Source organism: Stegostoma tigrinum, chromosome 4, assembly GCF_030684315.1.
Source record: "Stegostoma tigrinum isolate sSteTig4 chromosome 4, sSteTig4.hap1, whole genome shotgun sequence".
Taxonomy (NCBI): domain Eukaryota; kingdom Metazoa; phylum Chordata; class Chondrichthyes; order Orectolobiformes; family Stegostomatidae; genus Stegostoma; species Stegostoma tigrinum.
In genome coordinates, this window is record NC_081357.1 from 44,362,987 (window position 1) to 44,383,285 (window position 20,299).

Below are 20,299 nucleotides of genomic sequence, written 5' to 3' on the forward strand. Positions count from 1 at the left end.
TTGCAAGCATGTTATTGGCACTGAAGGGTTTGTATTGTAAGGGGAGGCTGGTTAGGCTGGGACTTGTTTCACAGGAGTGTAGGAGATTGAGGCATGGCCTTATGGAGGTTTATAAAATCATGGGTGGCATGGATAAGGTGAATAGCAAAGGTATTTTCCCTAGGGTAGGGAAGTTCAAAATTAAAGGCAATAGATATAAGGTGAGAGGAGACAGTGTAATAGTTTGTATGTGGTATGGACAAGCAAAGGAAACGATAGATGCAGGTACAGTTAAAACACTTAAAAGACTATTGAACAGGTGCAGGAATATGAAACATTGAGAGGGATATGGGTCAACATAAGCACATGAGACTAGTTTAGTTTAAGAAATTTGGTTGGCATGGATGAGTTAGCCCGAAGGGTCTGTTTCTGTGCCGAATGACTCTAGATTTAGGATTAAATTCCTCATCAATCACTATAGTTTGAAACAAAGAAACAAAGAAACCTACAGCACAGGAACAGGCCCTTCGGCACCCCCCCAAGCCTGTGCCAATCAAGATCCTCTGTCTAACCTGTCATCTATTTTCTAAAGGTCTGTGTCCATTTGCTCCCTGCCCATCCATGTACCTGTCCAAATATATCTTAAAAGACGCTAACGTGTCTGCGTCTACCACCTCCGCTAGCAACGTGTTCCAGGCGCCCACCACCCTCTGTGTAAAGAACTTTCCATGCATATCTCCCTTAAACATTCCTCCTCTCACTTTGAACTCATGACCCCTAGTAATTGAGTCCCCCACTCTGGGAAAAAGCTTTTTGCTATCCACCCTGTCTATAACCCTCATGATTTTGTAGACCTCAATCAGGTCCCCTCTCAATCTCCGTCTTTCTAATGAAAATAATCCTAACCTATTCAACCTCTCTTCATAGCTAGCACCCTCCATACCAGGCAACATCCTGGTGAACCTCCTCTGCACCCTCTCCAAAGCATCCATATCCTTTTGGTAATGTGGCGACCAGAACTGTACACAGTACTCCAAATGGGGCCGAACCAAAGTCCTATACAACTGCAACATGACCTGCCAACTCTTGTATTCAATATCCCGCCCAGTGAAGGAAAGCATGCCATATGCCTTCTTGACCACCCTATTGACCTGCATTGTCACCTTCAGGGAACCATGGACCTGAACACCCAGATCTCTCTGTTCATCAATTTTCCCTAGGACTTTTCCATTTACTGTATAGTTCGCCCTTGAATTTGATCTTCCAAAATGCATCACCTCACATTTGCCCAGGTTGAATTAGGTAGATCTTAGGTTGACAATCGAGTCAAAGGTTATAGGAGCACAAGGAGGCATGTGGAGTGAGGCCACAGTTTAGATCCACAATTATCTCATTGAATGGCAGGGAAAGCTTGAGCGCTGAATTGCCTCCCCTTGCTCAAAAATATTCAGTACGCTGTCTCTGTTCTCTACAGCCTCCAGTTGATCAGTTTCTAAAAGCACAACAACCTCTCCAGCCCTTTCAAAATCACTACTGTAAGACCTTAAAAGTGACCCTAAGGGTTGCTCAGTGTTTAGAATTGCTGCCTCACAATGTCAGGGACTCGGGTTTGATTCCGGCCTGAGGTGACTGTCTGCGTTTGTTTGCTCCGGGTGGTTCAATATTCTGCCACAGTCCAAAGATGTGTCGATTAGGTGGATTGGCCAAGCAAAATTGTCCGTAGTGTCCAGGTTGTGCAGCCTAGGTGGGTTAGCTATGGTTTATATGGGGTTATGGGGATAGGATGGGGACTAGGTCTTGGTGGGATGCAGTTCCCATCTACACACAGAGGAAGAGTCGCCACACCCGAAACATTAACTCTGTTTTATTTTTCACAGATGCTGCCAGACCTGATGAGCTTTTCCAGCAACTTTGTTTTTGTTCCTGATTTACAGCATCTACAGTTCTTTCCATTTTTATTTACGCAGTTCCCGTTTCCTCAGGCTCAAAAAACATATCATTGGTCTTGTAATAATTCTACTAATTTGCCATCAGGATAAGTCATTTCTGAACTACATGTCCTCTGTCCTACTAGACACATCCTATGTTGAAATTAAATTCTAAGTCTAACATTTATTTTTCCACCCAATATCTTACATTAGTCAGTAATTACTAGCAGTTCTTCACAGACCTTCTGCTCTGTTATCTTGCAAACCATTTCTTTAACCTTTGATTATTTTGCTTGCTTTCCTTCCTCTGTGTCCTCTCCAAAACATATTGTTTGCACAATTTTTGCTTTATTCACTCACAGATGAGGGTGTTAATGGCTGGACCAGTATTTATTGCCCATCCCTAATTGCCCAGGTGGTAATCAAGCTTGAACTACACTGCTGTGATCTAGAGTCACATATAGGCTAGACCAGGTAGAGATAGCATATTTCCTTCCCTAAAGGATTCGAGTGAAACATGGGTTTTTCCCAACAACGAACAATGGATTCATGATCATCATTGGACTTCTAATTGAATTCAAGTCCCACTAACTACATGCCAGGATTTGAACCCTGGACCCTGGATCTCTGGATTAGCAGCTCAGTGATAATACCACTAGGCCATCACCTCCTCTGCCATGGTGGTATTTGAAACTGGGCCTCCAAGGAAATAACTCCACAGAGGCCAAATCTCATCACCAAGTCACCACCCTTTATTTACATATGGGGCACCCTTGACACTGATCCAACTCCCTCAGGGCCAACTCTGAGAGTGAACAGATTGTCTGACACTCCTGTTCATATCTGTCAGCCAGGGCTCCCTGATTGGACCAGATTAACAGCCCCAATCAGTGAGCTCATTGTCTTTGAGGTCCACCTGGCTGACCTCATTACAATCACTACACCCAGAACTTTGGTTGGGTTTTCGAATTAGTAGTCCAGTGATAATACCACTAGGCCATTGTATCCCTGAATTTGAACAGAGAACTCTAGATCTAATTTACACACATAAAAATCTCGGAGCACTGGCACTCTCAAATGTATTATAGGACACAGTTTGAAGTTTCTTTTTGCCTATGCAAGGAGTTGCTGACCACAACCGGGCGGCACGGTCGCTCAGTGGTTAGCACTGCAGCCTCACAAGGCCAGGGACCCAGGTTCAATTCCAGCCTCGGGCAACTGCCTGTGTGGAGTTTGCACGTTCTCCCCGTGTCTGCGTGGGTTTCCTCCCACAGTCAAAGATGTGCAGGCTAGGTGGATTGGCCATGCTAAATTGCCCTTAGTATTCAGGGGTGTGTGGGTTATAGGGGGATGGGTCTGGGTGGGATGCTTCAAGGGGTGGTGTGGACTTGTTGAGCTAAAGGGCCTGTTTCCACACTGTAGGCAATCTAATCTAATCTAAAAACAATCAAAGACTAAGAGATGGACAGACTGAATCATTCCCGGGTCTCATCATACACCTTCTTAGTTTTGATTTGGAACAGTATTGGTGGATGCAGAACAAACATATCTGCTCAGACTGGAGGAAATATTAATTTCATCTTTTCAAATAAAAAAGAGTTAGTTGTACTTAAATCCACAAAGAACTGGGATAATAAGAATTAAGATCCTCAAAACTGGAAGAACCGGTGATGAGAAATGAGTTCAGGCTCTGATTCATTGCCTTGGGAAATTAAATTTATGTTTCTATTAAATCCTAATTGAAATAAATTATCCTCATATTAAACAGCATTTCTCAAAAAGAATCGTAATTGACTTTTGTCCAGCTGGGTGAAACTCAAAGCATTACTGATAATGTCACTTGTGTTTCATCTCCATACTGGCTCTAAGTTTCTGGGAAACAGATATGAATTACATTTCTAGTCCATTTGATCATACAATCACTCATCTTCTGATGTGTGAACTGAGAGCAGTTTGAAAAAAGACGTCTGAAAACACAAAGCATTTGTCACAAGATAAGTGAAGTTGTAGCATTTTAAAGGGACATTGTTCAGAGCTAATTCTTAAGAAAGAGAGATGGTCTAGGATTTCCGGCAGATGTCAGCAGCTCACCATCAGGCTCAAATGGGGATCAGGATCATGCATTCTGTGAAAGACAGTGATCCGTCTGTGATTTTTCCCTGAACTGGCCAATGACGGCCAATTAAAGTAGTTTTGTCATCCAATTAAGAACAGCAGAAGTGTTCTCGGAGAGCCAATATGACACCCTCCAGTTTGAAAGCGCCAGCAGCAGGATGCCCTTACAGGATGAACGAGGTGCCCTGTCTACAGCTTCTGAAAATAAATTTGACCTTTGCAGAAAAACCCCCTCGGGTTGTGCTGTAGTGGTGGTGCATGTACATACGCAGTAGGTAGAAACATACATGGCAGCCTGCAGCTGTTGTTGTATCCAGGCAGGTTTTGGGGTTGGTGGTGTAAGCACTTTCTGGAGTACTCATTCCCCACCCCCTCCCGTTCCACTGTCAAGAGACCTTCTCCAGGCAGCAGCACTGACTGCTGCCTAGGGATTGAATATTAGCTTATTGACAAACTCAGATGGCTGCATGTGACACATGTGTAGGTAACTCTGCCAAACTCACCTCTGGAAAAATGGCTGAAAGGTGAATGGAACCAGGGAACTAACATGGAAGCTGAAGGCATGCCTCCCTTCACTCCTACCCCTAGCCAGTTAGGAAGTAAATATCCCAGGATGCACACAATGTGAAAGGACAGAAGGATTGTAAATGGAAAACGAATAGCCCTGATAACAAAGGATAGCATAAGGACAGCAATGAGAAATTACTTGACTGAGAAGATCAGGAAGTAGAATCAGTATGGATGGAAATGGACATTAGAAAACAGGAGTCGGAGTAATTTATAGGCTGCCTAACAACAGTTGTACCATTAGTCAGAAATTATTGGGGCTTGTAACCAGTCATTGTAATATTCATAGAGTTCATAGTCTTTATGTAGACTGGGCAAATCAGTGATAGTCTGAAAGTGTATCTGTAGAAAACTTCTGCAGGAGTTTTCTGGCACAGTGTTTTGTGGCACAAAGTAGAGAAAAAGTCATTTTAAATCTTGGTCCATGCAGTAAGATATATTTAATTAGTAATCTCATCATAAGAGATTGCCTGGCATAAAGTCATCATCATATAATTGAATTCCATATTTAGTTTTAAACTGACATATTCCAGTCTTCCCACACAAAGCTTGATCGTTTTGAGAGCACCCTTATTGGAACATATAAAATTCTTAGGGGATTTGGCAGGGTAAATGTGGAAAGATTGTTTCTCCTTATGAGAATGTGTAGGACCAGAGTTATAATCTCAGAGTAAACGTGACCCATTTAAGACAGAGATGAGGAGGATTTTTTTGTCTTTTGGAGAGTACTGAAGATGTGGAATTCTTTATGTCAGAGGGATGTCAAGGCTGGATCATTAAATATATTAAAAGCTCAGATAGACATTTTTAATTAGTAAGGGAACCAACAGTTATGGAGAAAAGGCAGAAAAATGGAGCTGAAAATTATCAACCATAATCTCATTGAATGGTAGAGCAGACTTGATGGGATGAATGGCCTACTTCTGCTCTTGCATCTTATAACTTTATAGTCATAAACAAGAATCTTAAACTTAAAGCCAATTATTTGAGTATGAGGACTAACTAATGTTGCTTGGATAAATAGACTAAAATCAATGGTAATAAACAGTGGGAAATATTTAAGGCAACAAATGAACAAAAGCATTCAATTAAAAACAAAACCTCAGCAAGAAAACCTGTCTGTGGATTAAAAGAATTTATTCACAGGCCCTTATAGGGGCAGGAAAAAGGTTGCAAAGAAGCCATGCAGGATGCTTTTCCTTATTGAGCAAGCTATTGAATAAAAAAAAACAACTTATGTAATTCAGACACTGGTTAGCCTGCAAAGTATCATGTATAATTCTGGTCACTACAATATAGGAAAGGTATTGTTGCAGCAAACATTGTATAGACGAAAGTTTTTTTTCCTTAGAACAGTGGAAGCTGAGGGGTAACTTAATACTGAACCTATCTAATGTGACTGGGAGAAGGATTAAAGGGGACATGATGAAAGATATTTTCACTCAGAGTGGTGAGTGTCTGAAATTCATTGTCCAGTTTGTGACTGAAGTGGAAGTCCTCAATTCAGTGAAAATGAACTTGGATCTGTATCTAAAACGCTGTAACCCACAAGGCTACAGACCAGGTGCTGGAAGGAGCAGGCAGCAAAATTTTCTTCATCTGTGCGGATATGATGAGCTAAATGGCCTGTTGCTATGCTGTAACTTTGTTATGGTTCTAAAAGAAGAGAATTACAATATTGCAAAGAACTGTGGAAAATCTGAGATTAGGATTTTTTGGAAGCATCAAAGAGCCACCAAAAAGTTGATTTAAAGGTAAAAAATATCGAATGAGAGAGCAAATGAGCATCATAATAGTAATAATAGAATATTGAGATTAAATGAGCAAGGAATGTAAAAATCAGATTTGAAAAAAAAACTATGAGCTTTAAAACAGAGAATGATTAAAGTAAGCATTGACAGGAAATTATCAGGTGGAATGGAAACATAGCAGAGATGCTGAATAAATATCTTCTGTGTTTTCACAATAGTGGCCACAAATTGCATGGTAGAAATAGTCGGTAAGCAAGGGACCAAGAGAGTCGATCAATATTAGCAGGGTAAAAGTTTCAGAGAAAATTCCCATATTAGAACTGAACAATTTCATAAGACATCATGTCCTATATTCTGGGGTTCTAAAACAGTTGCTACAGAGATAATGGTCATAATGAGACTGATTACGCCAGTTGGCTGGATGACTAGATTGCAATAAGGAGTAATGCCAACAGCATGGGTGTAATTCTCCACTCTCCATCCCAACCTTTCCATTCAGTTGAGGTGTGGTCGCCCTCAGGATAAACAACCACCAGTCATGTGATGAAAGAGCAGCTTCATGGTCTGTTAAGGCTTTGTTGACCTTACTTCTAGTGGTTGCACAGTTTCTGATTTTCCAAAATTTCCTTGGTTCTAGAACAGGTCCAAAGAATTAGAAATTAGCAATTGTATTGTAGCTATTCAAAATTGAGAGAAGAAGATGCAGAGAACCACAGGTCAGTTGGTCTGACATTAGTCATAATGAATATGCTGGAATCTAATAAGAAATGGTATTTTCTTAATCAGATAGCCTTGCAAATACAATCTCGTTGTATTATGTCAAACATGGGCAAGGAAACCTCCTTCTAATTACCATCTACCATTCCCACCTGTTTTGTGAATCAGCCCTCCTTCATAATGAATGCCACTCGGAGAAAGCACTGAAAGTAGCAAGACCACAGAATGTACTGTGGGCAAGGGACCTCAATGGCCATCACCAAGAGTGGCTTGATAACTCCACTACTGAATGAGCTGGTGAAGTCCTAAAGGGCATAGGTGACAGACTGGGAGTGCAACAGATGGGGAAGAACAAATAAGAGAGTAAAACACCAACTTGACCTCACTTTGGAGTCTCCTGATGCTGGTGCACTTTCCATGGCAGTATCAGTAGGAGTGACCACTGCATAGTCCTTGTGGAGACGAAGCTCAATCTTCACCTTAAGGATAATCTCCATTATACGGCACAGGTCTAGCCATGCAAAACTAGGGCATTGTGGAGATGCTATGGGCCATTAGCAGAAACATAATTGTATTCAACCACGAAACGATGGAAGATGCTATCAAGTTGCACTTACTCAGAAATATCCTGCTGACTGATGCTCAGTTAAGTTTGGGCCAGAGCAACTCACCTCCTAACACCATTACAGCCTTGCTGCAAACATGGACAAAAGAGCTGAACTGCTGAAGTAAGGCGAGAATAAGGTGAAAGCAGCATTTGAGCCAGGGCTGCATCGAGGATCCCCAATAAAACAATCTAGGACAAAGTAGTCCAATTGACTGCCACCACCATCAACATTCACTCCCTCCACCACAATGACTATTGTGTATACCATTTACAAGATGCGCAGAAACAATTCAACAAGGTACCTTCAACTTTATCTTCCAAATCTAAAACCTCTCCTGCCTGGAAGGACAAAGGCAGCAGATGTTTGGGAACACTACTTTCTGCAAGTATCCCTCATCCAAACCTCTGACTTGGAGCTACATCACAGTTCTTTCACTGTTGCTGGGTCAAAATCCTGAAACTATCTTCCTAACAGCACTTCGAATGTAGTTACGCTTCACAGACTGCAGAGGTTCAAGAAGTCAGTTCACTGCCAACTTCTCAAGGGCAAGTAGGGATGGACAATAATTGTGGCCTAGCCAGCATGACCCACATAATGTGAACGATTTTTGTAAAAATGTATAGGACTTTAATGAGACCATACCTGGTACAGTGTATATAGTTTTGGTCTCCATGTCTGAGAACAGATATACTTGCCTTAGAAATGGTACAATTGTTCACTAGATTGATTCCTGGGTTCAGAGAATTGATCTTTCATGAAAGGCTGCATCTATTTGAAGCAGTATTCAAATTTAGAAGAGTGAAAGTGATCTCATTGCAACATAAAAGATTCTGATGATGGTTGACACGGAAGACATTGAGAAGTTGTTTTCCCTAGTTAGAGATTCCCGAACATTGCCTGGGATTGGGGAAGGAGAAAGGTGGATGTGACACTGCCTCACAACAGGATGATCATTAAGTAGTGAGATGAGGAGAAATCTCTTAACGCAGAGGGTCATGAATCTTTCAAATGGTCTATCAGCAAGGATTGTCGATGCAGTCGAAATAGATGTCGAAAATTAATTTATCTTTTTCTTCTCCATTAATCCTTAGCTCAGTAACCAAATAAAAAATTTTGGATGATTTCAAATCAGTGATCGTTTCAAGATGCGGTTCTATACCTCCGAATTTGTAACTTTAAAACAGGTCTAACTTTAAATGTTTCTTGTGGTTGGAATTCAATGTCTTCCTCAAATCTGTTATTTATTTGGTTTGCAGGTGACCTAGAGCAACGGTTTCAGTTTGAAGTTAGTCCACTGTGCAATCAACAGAAAGACACCATTCCCAGCATACAAATAGGTAAAAAAAAATGCAATGATGCAATGGACAAGCTTCAATTTGTGTTCGACCTTGAAGAGAATGGAGAGGCTAGGGATGTTTCGAGTATTGAAGTCGAAAGGAAGCCAAAGAAAGTTTTTTTTTCCACTTACTTTGGATTTCTGAACCATGAAAAAGAGTATTGTTTGGGACTACAGCTTTTATTCCATAACTGTAACTTGTGTTGGGAATTTTTGAAGATTGAAGAGAGGTGGAAGAGATTAAGGTAACAAGGCGTCTAGCTGGATGAACACAGTAGGACAAGCAGCATCAGAGGAGCAGGAAGGCTGGCATTTCGGGCCTAGACCACTCTTTAGAAATGGGGGAGGGGAAGGGGGTTCTGAAATAAAGAGAGAGGGGGGGAGGCAGAGAGAAGATGGATAGAGGAGAAGATAGGTGGAGAGGAGACAGACAGGTCAAAGAGGTGGGGATGAAGCCAGTAAAAGGTGAGTGTAGGTAGGGAGGAGATAGGTCATCCAGGGAGGACGGACAGGTCAACGGGGTGGGATAAGGAGAGTGTGGAGCGGACAAGGGAGGAACAGAGAGAGTGGTCCAGAAAGCAAGGCCTCCTACCCTTCCTCGACCTCTTCATCTCCAGCTGCTGTCGAGACGTCGATCACCTCAACCTCTCCACCCCTCTCACCCACTCCAATCCCAACCTCAATATAAAACCTGCGGATAAGGGAGGCGCAGTTGTAGTATGGCGCACTGTCTACATCGTCGAGGCCAGGTTGCCAACACACTGACATCTCCTCCTATCACCCCCTTGATCATGACCCAACCTCCGAGCACCAAACCATCATCTCCCAAACCATCCACAACCTCATCACCTCAGGTGACCTCCCACCCACAGCCTCCAACCTCATTGTTACCCAACTCCGCACCACCCGCATCTATCTCCTTCCCAAAATCCACAAACCCGCCTGCTCCTGCCCCACTGAACTCATCTCCACCTATCTGGACTTCACTCCCCCCAACCCCCCCGACCGGGTCCAGGAACTCCCCACCGACATTCGTGACACCACCCACACCCTCCACCTCCTCCAGAACTTCTGATTCCCTGGTCCCCAACACCTCAACTTTACCATGGACATCCAGTCCCTATACACCTACATTCCTCATGCAGATGGCCTAAAGGCCCTGCCCTCCGCTTCTTCCTGTCCCGCAGGGCCGACCAGTCGCCCTCCATTGACACCCTCATCTGCTTAGCCAAACTTGTCCTCACCCTCAACAACTTCTCTTTCGATTCCTCCCACTTCCTACAGACAAAGGGGGTGGCCGTGGGTACCCGCATGGGCCCAAGCTTTGCCTGCCTCTTTGTAGGTTACGTGGAACAGTCCCTCTTCCGTACCTACACAGGCCCCAAACCCCACCTCTTCCTCAGTTACATTGATGACTGTATCGGCACCACCTCATGCTCCCACGAGGAGCTCGAACAGTTCATCCACTTCATCAATATCTTTCAGCCCAACCTTAAGTTCACCTGGACCATCTCTGATACATCTCTCTCCATCCTGGACCTCTCTGTTTCCATCCCTGGCAACCACCTAGAAACCAATATCCATTTCAAGCCCACTGACTTCCATAGCTATCTGAATACACCTCCTCCCACCCACCTTCCTGCAAAGATGCCATCCCTTATTCTCAATTCCTTCGTCTCCCCTGCATCTGCTCCCAGGATGAGACCTTCCACTCCCATACATCCCAGATGTCCTCATTTTTCAAGAACCACAACATCCCCCTGCTCAGTGGTCAAGAACGCCCTCGACCGTGTCTCCCACATTTCCCGCACCTCATCCCTCACACTCCCTCCTCGCAATAACAACCAAAACAGAATCCCCTTCATTCTCTCATACCACTCCACCAACTTCCGGATCCAATGCATCATCCTCTGACACTTCCGCCATCTGAAATATGACCCCACTACCCTTTTCTCTCCCCACCCTTGTCTGCTTTCCGGAGGGACCACTCTCTCCATGACTCCCTTGTCCGCTCCACACTCCCCTCCAGCCCCACCACACCCAGCACCTTCCCCTGCAACCACAGGAAGTGCTACACCTGCCCCTACACCTCCTCCCTCACCCCCATCCCAGGCCCCAAGAAGACTTTCCACATCAAGCAGATGTTCACCTGCACATCTGCTTATGTGGTATACTGCATCTGCTGTACCTGTTGTGACCTCCTGTACATCAGGGAAACCAGGCGTAGGCTTGGGGACTGCTTTGCGAACACCTACACTCGGTTTGCAATAAACAACTGCACCTCCCAGTTGCAAACCATTTCAACTCCCCCTCCCTTTCCTCAGACGGCATGTCCACCCTTGGCCTCCTGCAGTGCCACAATGATGCCACCCGAAGGTTGCAGGAACAGCAACTCATATTCCACTTGGGAACCCTGCAGCCCAATGGTATCCATGTGGACTTCACCAGCTTCAAAATCTCCCCTTCCCCCACTTCATCCCAAAACCAGCCCAGTTCGTGCCTACCTCCCTAAACTGTCCTTCCTCCCACCTATCCCCTCCTCCCACCTCAACACCACCTCCATCTCCTACCTACTAACCTCATCCGGCCCCCTTGACCTGTCCATCCTCCCTAGACTGACATAACTCCCCACCTACACTCACCTTTACTGGATCCATCCCTGCCTCTTTGACCTGTCTGTCTCCTCTCCACCTATCTTCTCCTCTATCCATGTACTATCCACTTCCCCTTTCTCCCTATTTATTTCAGCATCCCCTTCCACTCCCCCATTTCTGAAGAAGGGTCTAACCCCAAAACATCAGCCTTCCTGCTCCTCTGATGCTGCTGGGCCTGTTGTGTTCATCCAGCTTCACACCTTGTTATCTCAGATTCTCCAGCATCTGCAGTTCCTACTATCTCTAGAAGAGACTAAAGTCGTCTCTGCCTTCTTCTCATAACAATCTTGAAAGACTCTATTTAAGGCTGCAGTCGATGTTCATGAGGAAACCTAGATATTTGTATGAATTGGAATTCATGCCTCCTATTTTCTTCAATCAGAATTTTTTAAACTTCTTCTCATGCAACACCAGAATCCTCATTTGAGGTATCCCCTCAATCACAAACTCTTCATTCAAGATTATAATTAGAGTGCATTTGATTCCAAAGTGAGTCCGTCAACAACTCAATACCATCTGCAAAAAGGGAACATCACCTTACAATGCTGCCCTGCACACAATGTTAAAGAAATATTAAATACAATGAGTGACTGAACAATTTCACCTCATTCTTCTTTTGAAAGGGAAAGATCTGAGTCTTTCAATTACTTATTTGATTTTGAAATGGATTATCAAGAAATTAAGAAACTGAAATAATATGTGCACTGCATAAAAGAATTACATGTAGTTTAGTCATTTTACATTTCTCTAACCTAGTTATAATTAGGCTGCCACGGTGAAGAGGCATAGTGTATATATTTACAGGGCTCTTATAACACAGTGGTAGTGTCCCTACCTCTGAGCTAGGCAGCCTGAATTGGAGTCCTACCTCTGCAGAGGTCCGTCATTTCATTTCTGAATAAGCTAGTTAAAGTTATTTACAATCTCAGAGATATACAGCACAGAAACAGACCCTTTGGTCCAACATCTCCATGCCAACTAGTTTTCCCAAATTAGACTTAGTTTCATTTGCCAGCATTTGGCCCATATTCCCTCTAAACCCTTCCTATTCATGTACCTGTCCAAATGTCTTTTAAATATTGTAACTGTGTTTGCAGTTCATTCCTCTGGCAGTTCATTCCATGTATGAACCTCTAGTTTTGAGCTCCTCCACTTCAGGGAGACGACCTTTGCTGTTCACCTTATCTATGTTCATCATGATTTTACAAATCTCTATAAGGTCACCCCCTAACCTTGTAATTTCCAGTGAAAGAAGTCCCAGCCTTTCCAGCCTCTCCTAATTACTAAAAGTCTCCAGTCCCAGAAACATGCTTGTAAATCTTCTCTGCACCCTTTTCAATTTAATAATGCCCTTCCTATAGCAGGCAGATGAGAACTGTACACAGTACACCAAAAGTGGCATCACCAACATTCCATACAACCATAACATGACATCCCAACTCCTATACTCAATGGTCTGTGCAATGAAGGAAAACATGCCAGATACCTTCTTAACTTCCAAGGAGCTACGTAAGTAAACCCTTAGGTTTCTCTGTTCAACAGTACTCCCCATGGCCTTACCATTAGCTGCTAAGTCCTGTCCTTATTTGTCTTACCAAAATGCAACACTTTGTATTTATTTAATTTAAAATCCATCTGTCACTTCTCGGCCCATTGAACTCTTAGATAACCTTCTTCACTGTATACTACGTCACCAATTTTAGTGTCATGCACAAAATTACTAACTATGCTTCCCATGTTTTCATCAAAATTGTTTCTACCTTGTGGTTTGCTGACAACCAATAAGATATCTAATTGCAGGACATTTTATGAGCAGATATTTTGTCAATGAGTGACAGTTTAAGATCTCATCTGGTTTTGAGCTTTGATTGGAACAGTAATGAAGAGTCACTGGACTCAGAATGTTGACTCTGCATTCACCCCACAGATGCTGCCAGAGCTACTGAGTTTTGCCAGCAATTTCTGTTTTTGCTTATTTCAATAGTAAATTTTGTTACCAATTATGATAACATGTTAATGATTCATTATATTGTAGGTGAAACAGCAAGCACTTTTTATTATTTTGAGTAACCTTTTAATTGCTACACTTCCATTATAATAAAATATAATTGCCTTATTTTTCCTTATTTTAGGCTTTATGAGTTACATTGTTGAGCCTCTGTTTGTGGAATGGTCGCGTTTTACTGAAAACACTCCTTTGACCATAACAATGATGAGTCATCTGTGCAAAAACAAAGCAAGGTGGAGGGGACTGCTCCTTAAACAACACAACAGTGAGGACAACTCAGCCCAAGTGAATGAAGACAAAAAGAGAATTTGTGAAGAAGTTGAACATCAATAATCTAATCCAGTTAGATGGTCCAGTCAAATAATGCCATGTATTCTTCACACACCTTTTCTGTTTTCAAAATTTACTTTTAAATGACATGAGAACATCCTCAAGGGACTGAGAACAAATTCTCCAGAGAAAAAAAAAGGAAGAGACCAACTTTATCCAATTAAGAGTGATTGTCTGTTCCAAGATCTGTCTTCAGTTTTGAAAATGTGTGCTGCATATTACCTCAGCAACCCTCCAATAACTTTTGATTAATAAAAACAAAATACTTGATATTTGAATTACAGTAGCAGGATTCACAGTCCACATTATCATGCATCATGTTCAATGGCACTTAAGGTTATACTGCTGAGTGGAGGATAATGTGGACTGAAAATGATACTGAATGGAGGCAGAAGAGTTACTGAAAGAAAGTCAGCTTTACTTCATTGTGGTGCAGTTAGAAGACTCATTCAGCAAGGTGGCTTTTGCTACAACTGACAAATGCTGAAGAACATAATATTCAACTGCTCTGCAGCTGGGCTGCACCATAATAAACCATTGCTAAAACCAGCTTCGACTGAGCTCAGAATCCATCAGGTTTTGAGTGTGCACTGAGAATAAGACTTTCTTTTTGGAATGACTACGAAACTTTTTCATTTTTGTACCTTTTGCATCAGAAAGCATTTGTGGCATTCAGAACTGGATTGCATACCTACTGAGTACATATAGAATTTTTCATGTATAATTATAAATAAAATTAAGATGCAGAGATGTAAATATGATCAGTTAGAAGACACACAATTCCATTTTTTGTTCTGTCTCTGTCTCAGTCCCTTTTTTTTCCACAAATACTTAGTAGAAATGATAAACAACAAAAGATCGGTACAATTAGAATTCTGTGTTCAAAAAATATTACACTGTGAAAAATAAATACCATTGGTATTTAATGAAGCCAAAAATTAGAATCATAGAACAAATGTAAATAGCTGTTTTAGTTGTAATACACTGGTATGTTCCTAAAAGCCTTAACATTGCACCCATTGCTATACTTACACTGTTTTGATAATTAAGCACAAACATCCTTTGTACTAAACTCCTATTTGTTGTTATTAATTACAGCACGCTGTTTCATTTCTATTGTTCAAGTTACAGTCCTTAACAAAAGCATCAAAACTTCACAAACATTCCATGTTTTCATTTATTTTTAATTGTTTACTGAGGCAACTATAGAGTTTTTTTTAATCCCACTATTGCATAACAAGGTCATCAAATTTGAAAACATTTGACAATTTTGTACAGGTTTGTCATTTTACTGAAGCCCCTGCTTATCAATTTAAGGTCTATGAAAGTAACTGCTTTTTTTTAAAAATGTACTTTTCTGCTTAAAAATCATAAATGAACAGATCAAACCTGAACATCATGTTGTCATGCTCCAGAGGTTGAAAATGTATTTATTATTCTATTGACAGCAAAAGAATATCTTACCCAAAACACTTTTTGAAATGCTTTGTAATACAGGCTGTTTTGTTTTATTAATGAAAGAAAAAAAACAGGCTTGTTATTTGCCTCTCTGTTCAAATGTGGGTAAATGAAGTTGAAGTTGAGGTATAGATCAGCAAAGATCTAATTAAATCATGGAACAGGTTTGCGGAGTAAATAACCCATTCCTGTTTATACATAGTCATGGATTTAATTTACACAACAAGAATGTACCTTACAACATGTGTAAGTAACTAAAATGATCACTATTACAGAATTGTGTACACCTAAACTTAATTAATGTATAAAAGGCAATATTTTGATTTGGAAGTTAGGTTCTTACATTCCTGTAACCTATGTAAACAAGCCTTACAGCTGTATGATAGCACCATTTTAAATGTAAACTTTGTCTAATGCTGAAAATTTGTGATATGTTGTGAAATTTGCTGTGACTGCTATGCAGTGTTGCCAAGAGTTATTATTGTTATTTCTAAAAACTAAATTTTAAACAAGAAGAGTGCTGTACTTTCAGTTCTCAATATTTTGGACTGCAACTAATCATAATTAGAAGATTTTTGTAAATGTCACTTGTGTTTTCCATTTATGAAAAAGATAAATATGCAAACAAAGCGATATGTTTATCTAACTGGACTGACTGATTTTGATTTACAAATTTCAGAAGGGTAACATACATAAAGTTGTGTAATGGTGAAACCATGTTTAGCTGGTAGAGTGGTACATTTTAGCTGACTGTGTTGATTAAAATTTCATCGCTTAAGAGTGCCCAAATGTTCTAAATGAATTTATCCATTGCAAAGCTAGAAATACTAACACAGCTGAAAAAAAAATTCAAATGCCAATTGCTTTACCATAGATTCTAGGGTCAACCTTTCTGGACATGTATATGTCCGTTGCATGCATGAGAAATGACATTGGTTCAGATATTGGTGGCTTTGTTTGTGAGAAATAGTTTTTTTTTCCTAAATTGCAGGAATTAAAGGCAACTTAAATATCTTTAAAATTGAGTAGAGGAAAAACTAACAAATTTGAAGCTCCCAAATATAGTAAGTACTGTATTGTTGCTGCTGAAGATGTAACCTGCATTGCAAAGGATGAGTTGTCACAAACTTAGTTAATGAACTTAAGACAACTCAACACATCTGTTTTGACTTAACATTTCAAAGTAAGTATAGGCTAAACATTTAACATTTCATTTTTGTCAGCTTATGTGCTCAGTCGTATTTCAACTTAAAATTTGAAAGTTTTTGTGACGAGAGTATTAATATCAACTAAGAGAATTTTTACGTTCACCAAGTAAAATTTGCTTGGAAAAAGAGTTCCTTAGAAGAACTTGGAGCTCTCAACCTCAGCCTGACGTGAAGGAATGGCAAATGGGGAGAGTTAGTTATCGATAACACAGTCTGGAGCTGGAGGAACACAGCAGGCCAGGCAGCATCACAGGAGCAGGAAAGCTGATGTTTCGGGTCGGGATCCTTCTTCAGAAATGCCAAATTCAGAAATTTCTGAAGAACGGTCCTGACCCAAAATGTCAGATTTCCTGCTTCTCTGATGCTGCCTGGCCTGCTGTGTTCCTCCAGCTCCAGACTGTTATCTCCAACGCCAGCATAGGCAGTTCTTACTATCTTAGAGAGAGTTAGTTATTGGATATTTTTAAATCAACCTGTTCAGACATGTTATCATGTACCTCTGGAGCAGTATAAACATTTAACTAGTAGACCAGAGAAGGTACCTGATGTCTTTGATCAGAGCCCATTGCAGTCTGTGGAACCATCTAGCTTCAGTTCACATGGAACCACTTCTTCAGCACATGGAACATCTGTGGTCAATGGCCAGGCTCATTTTGGACCCTACCCCCACACAGCCCAGTATCAGCAAAGCACCAACCTCACAACATCATCGTGCTTAGTCTCATCCCAAATCAGCCACTAAAAGCTTCAAGCAACTACTTTAGAACTGAGACAACCAGGACTAATGTGCTTCAGGTAGGTCCTTGTGTGTTCTGGGACAGTCAAAATTCATACATATCTATAAGGATTGTCTTCAAGGCCAAGAGCAAGCTCTCCAGGAATTACATCAAAATCAGAGTGTTGTTGACAGAACAGTCCAAGAAATGAACTAGAGAGAGCTGTCCTGCCAGGTCAATCCAGGGAAAAGTCATAGGGGTTTCATTCTACACAAGTTAAGGGTTTATGCCCTTGGAAGTCATGGGATTGAGCCATGGTCAGCCATCAAGATCAAATGCAAGTGACACAAAGATTACATGCTGACAGATTAGTCTGGGATGGGGCCATAGCCTGTCCAGGACTATCACAGCAAGTCAGTCCAGGGCAGGGAGCACTACAGTCAATCACTTAAGTCTGAAGAAGGGTAATACCCAAAACATTGACATCTTCCCTCTAGATACTGCCTAGTTTGGTGTTCTTCCAGCTTCCTGTTTGTCTACCTTAGATTCCAGCATCTGCAGTATTTTTTTGTCTCTCTAGTTAATCACAAGGTTTGGTTTGCTAATATAAGATAACAAAGTGTGAAGCTGGAAGAACACAGCAGGCCAAGCAGCATCTCAGGAGCACAAAAGCTGACGTTTCAGGCCTAGACTCTTCATCAGAGAGGGAGATAGGGAGAGGGTTCTGAAATAAATAGGGAGAGAGGGGGAGGCGGACCAAAGATGGGTAGAGGAGAAGATAGGTGGAGAGGAGTGTATAGGTGGGGAGGGGATAGGTCAGTCTGGGGAGGACAGACGGACAGGTCAAGGAGGCGGGGTGAGATTAGTAGGTAGGAAATGGAAGTGCAGCTAGAGGTGGGAGGAGGGGATAGGTGAGAGGAAGAACAGGTTAGGGAAGCAGGGATGAGTTGGGTTGGTTTTGGGATGCAGTGGGGAGGTAGGGGGAGATTTTGAAGCTTTTGAAGTCCACATTGATACCATTGGGCTGCACGGTTCCGAAGTGGAATAGGAGTTGCTGTTCCTGCAACCTTCCGGTGGCATCATTGTGGCACAGCAGGAGGTCCATGATGGACATGTCATCTAAGGAATGGGAGGGGGCAGTTGAAATGGTTCACGACTGGGAGGTGCAGTTGTTTATTGCGAACCGAGCGGAGGTGTTCTGCAAAGCGGTCCCCAAGCCTCCGTTTGGTTTCCCCAATGTAGAGGAAGACACACCGGGTACAGAGGATACAGTATCGGTCCGCAATAAACAACTGCACCTCCTGTTCCTTAGATGACATGTCCATCATGGGCCTCCTGCAGTGCCACAATGATGCCATCCGAAGGTTGCAGAAACAGCAACTCATATTCCGCTTGGGAACCCTGCGGCCCAATGGTATCAATGTGGACTTCACAAGCTTCAAAATCTCCCCCTCCCCCACTACAGTATACTACGTTGGCAGATGTGCAGGTGAACATCTGCTTAATATGGAAAGTCATCTTGGGGCCTGGGATGGGGGTGAGGGAGGAGGTGTGGGGGCAAGTGTAGCACTTTCTGCTGTTGCAGGGGAATGTGCCAGGTGTGGTGGGGTCGGAGGAGAGTGTGGAGTGGACAAGGGAGCCATGGAGAGAGTGGTCTCTCCGGAAGGCAGACAAGGGTGGGGATGGAAAAATGTCTTGGGTGGTGGGATCAGATCGTAGATGGCGGAAGTGTCGGAGGATGATGCGTTGGAACCCCATCCCGCCTCCTTGACCTGTCCATCCTCCCTGGACTGACCTATCCCCTCCCCACCTATCTTCTCCTGTATCCATCTTCGGTCCGCCTCCCCCTCTCTCCCTATTTATTCCAGAACCCTCACCCCATCCCCCTCTCTGATGAAGGGTCTAGGCCCGAAACGTCAGCTTTTGTGCTCCTGAGATGCTGCTTGGCCTGCTGTGTTCATCCAGCTCCACACTTTGTTATCCTAGTGAACCTTCTCTGGAGTGCTTCCAAGAAAATGGTATCTTTCCTTAAAAGGGGACCGAAACTGCTCACAGTACTTAAGATGTAGTCTTAGCACATCAAACACGATGCAGAGGTGCTAGTGTTTGACTGGGGCTGACAAGGTCAAAAAAACACGACACCAGCTTATAGTCTGACAGGTTTATTTGAAAACCACAAGCTTTTGGAGTCTTGCTTACACCTAAAGAAGGAGCGATAGTCCAAAAGCCTGTGTTTTCAAATAAATCTGTTGGACTATAAACTGGTATCATGTGATTTTTGACCTCAGCATCTTAATGCATTTGCAGTAAGACTTCCCATCTCTTATACTCCAACCTGCTTGAAATAAGGGTCAACATTCTATTAGCGCTCCTGATTACCTGTTACTTGCTCTCTGTCTTTGATGCACAAGTAACCCCCAAGACCCTTCTGCCCCACCCCGACAGCTTTCTGCAGTTGTTTTTTTTCCTCCATTTAAGTAATATTGTTATTTTCCCTTCCAAAATGAAAAGCTTTGAATTTTCCCACATTGAACTTCACATACGCCTTTTTAAAAAGTTCTTAAAAAAGATTTACAAGGATGGTATCAGAATGTAGCGATTAATTGTCAGCGAAAGTTGTAGAATCATTGTGTCATGGGGAGAAAAAGTGAAATTGACCTAAAAAAGTTCTTTAAAATTATGACTAGGTTAGTGAACAAATGTACAAAAAGAATGTTCTCACATATGCAAGATTCAAAAACTAGTGACTTTCCAATTAAGATATAGTTATTAATAAATCCATTTGGGAAATTTCTTTACTCGGAGATTACAACTCGCCAGAGGAAGTGATTGAGGCAAATAACATTGATGCTTTCAAAACTAAATTAGACAAGGCTCTATCAGTTGAAGCATAGATTGTAACAGTAGGTTGGTTATGTTGGAGC

The 20,299-nt window shown here is 42.1% G+C and overlaps 1 protein-coding gene across 2 annotated transcripts in view; it reads left to right on the forward strand.

Moving 5' to 3' along the window:
- The window catches only part of LOC125452745 (cAMP-specific 3',5'-cyclic phosphodiesterase 7B-like), a 151,683-nt gene extending 135,599 nt beyond the window's left edge, over positions 1–16,084 (forward strand). For both annotated transcript variants that reach the window (XM_048531503.2, XM_048531504.2), the window contains exons 12-13: positions 8,922–9,002; positions 13,788–16,084. In XM_048531503.2, coding sequence (XP_048387460.1) covers positions 8,922–9,002; positions 13,788–13,996 — 290 coding nt within the window. In that variant the 3' untranslated portion in view covers positions 13,997–16,084. The remainder of the gene's footprint in view (positions 1–8,921; positions 9,003–13,787) is intronic.
- The last annotated feature ends 4,215 nt before the right edge of the window (positions 16,085–20,299 follow it).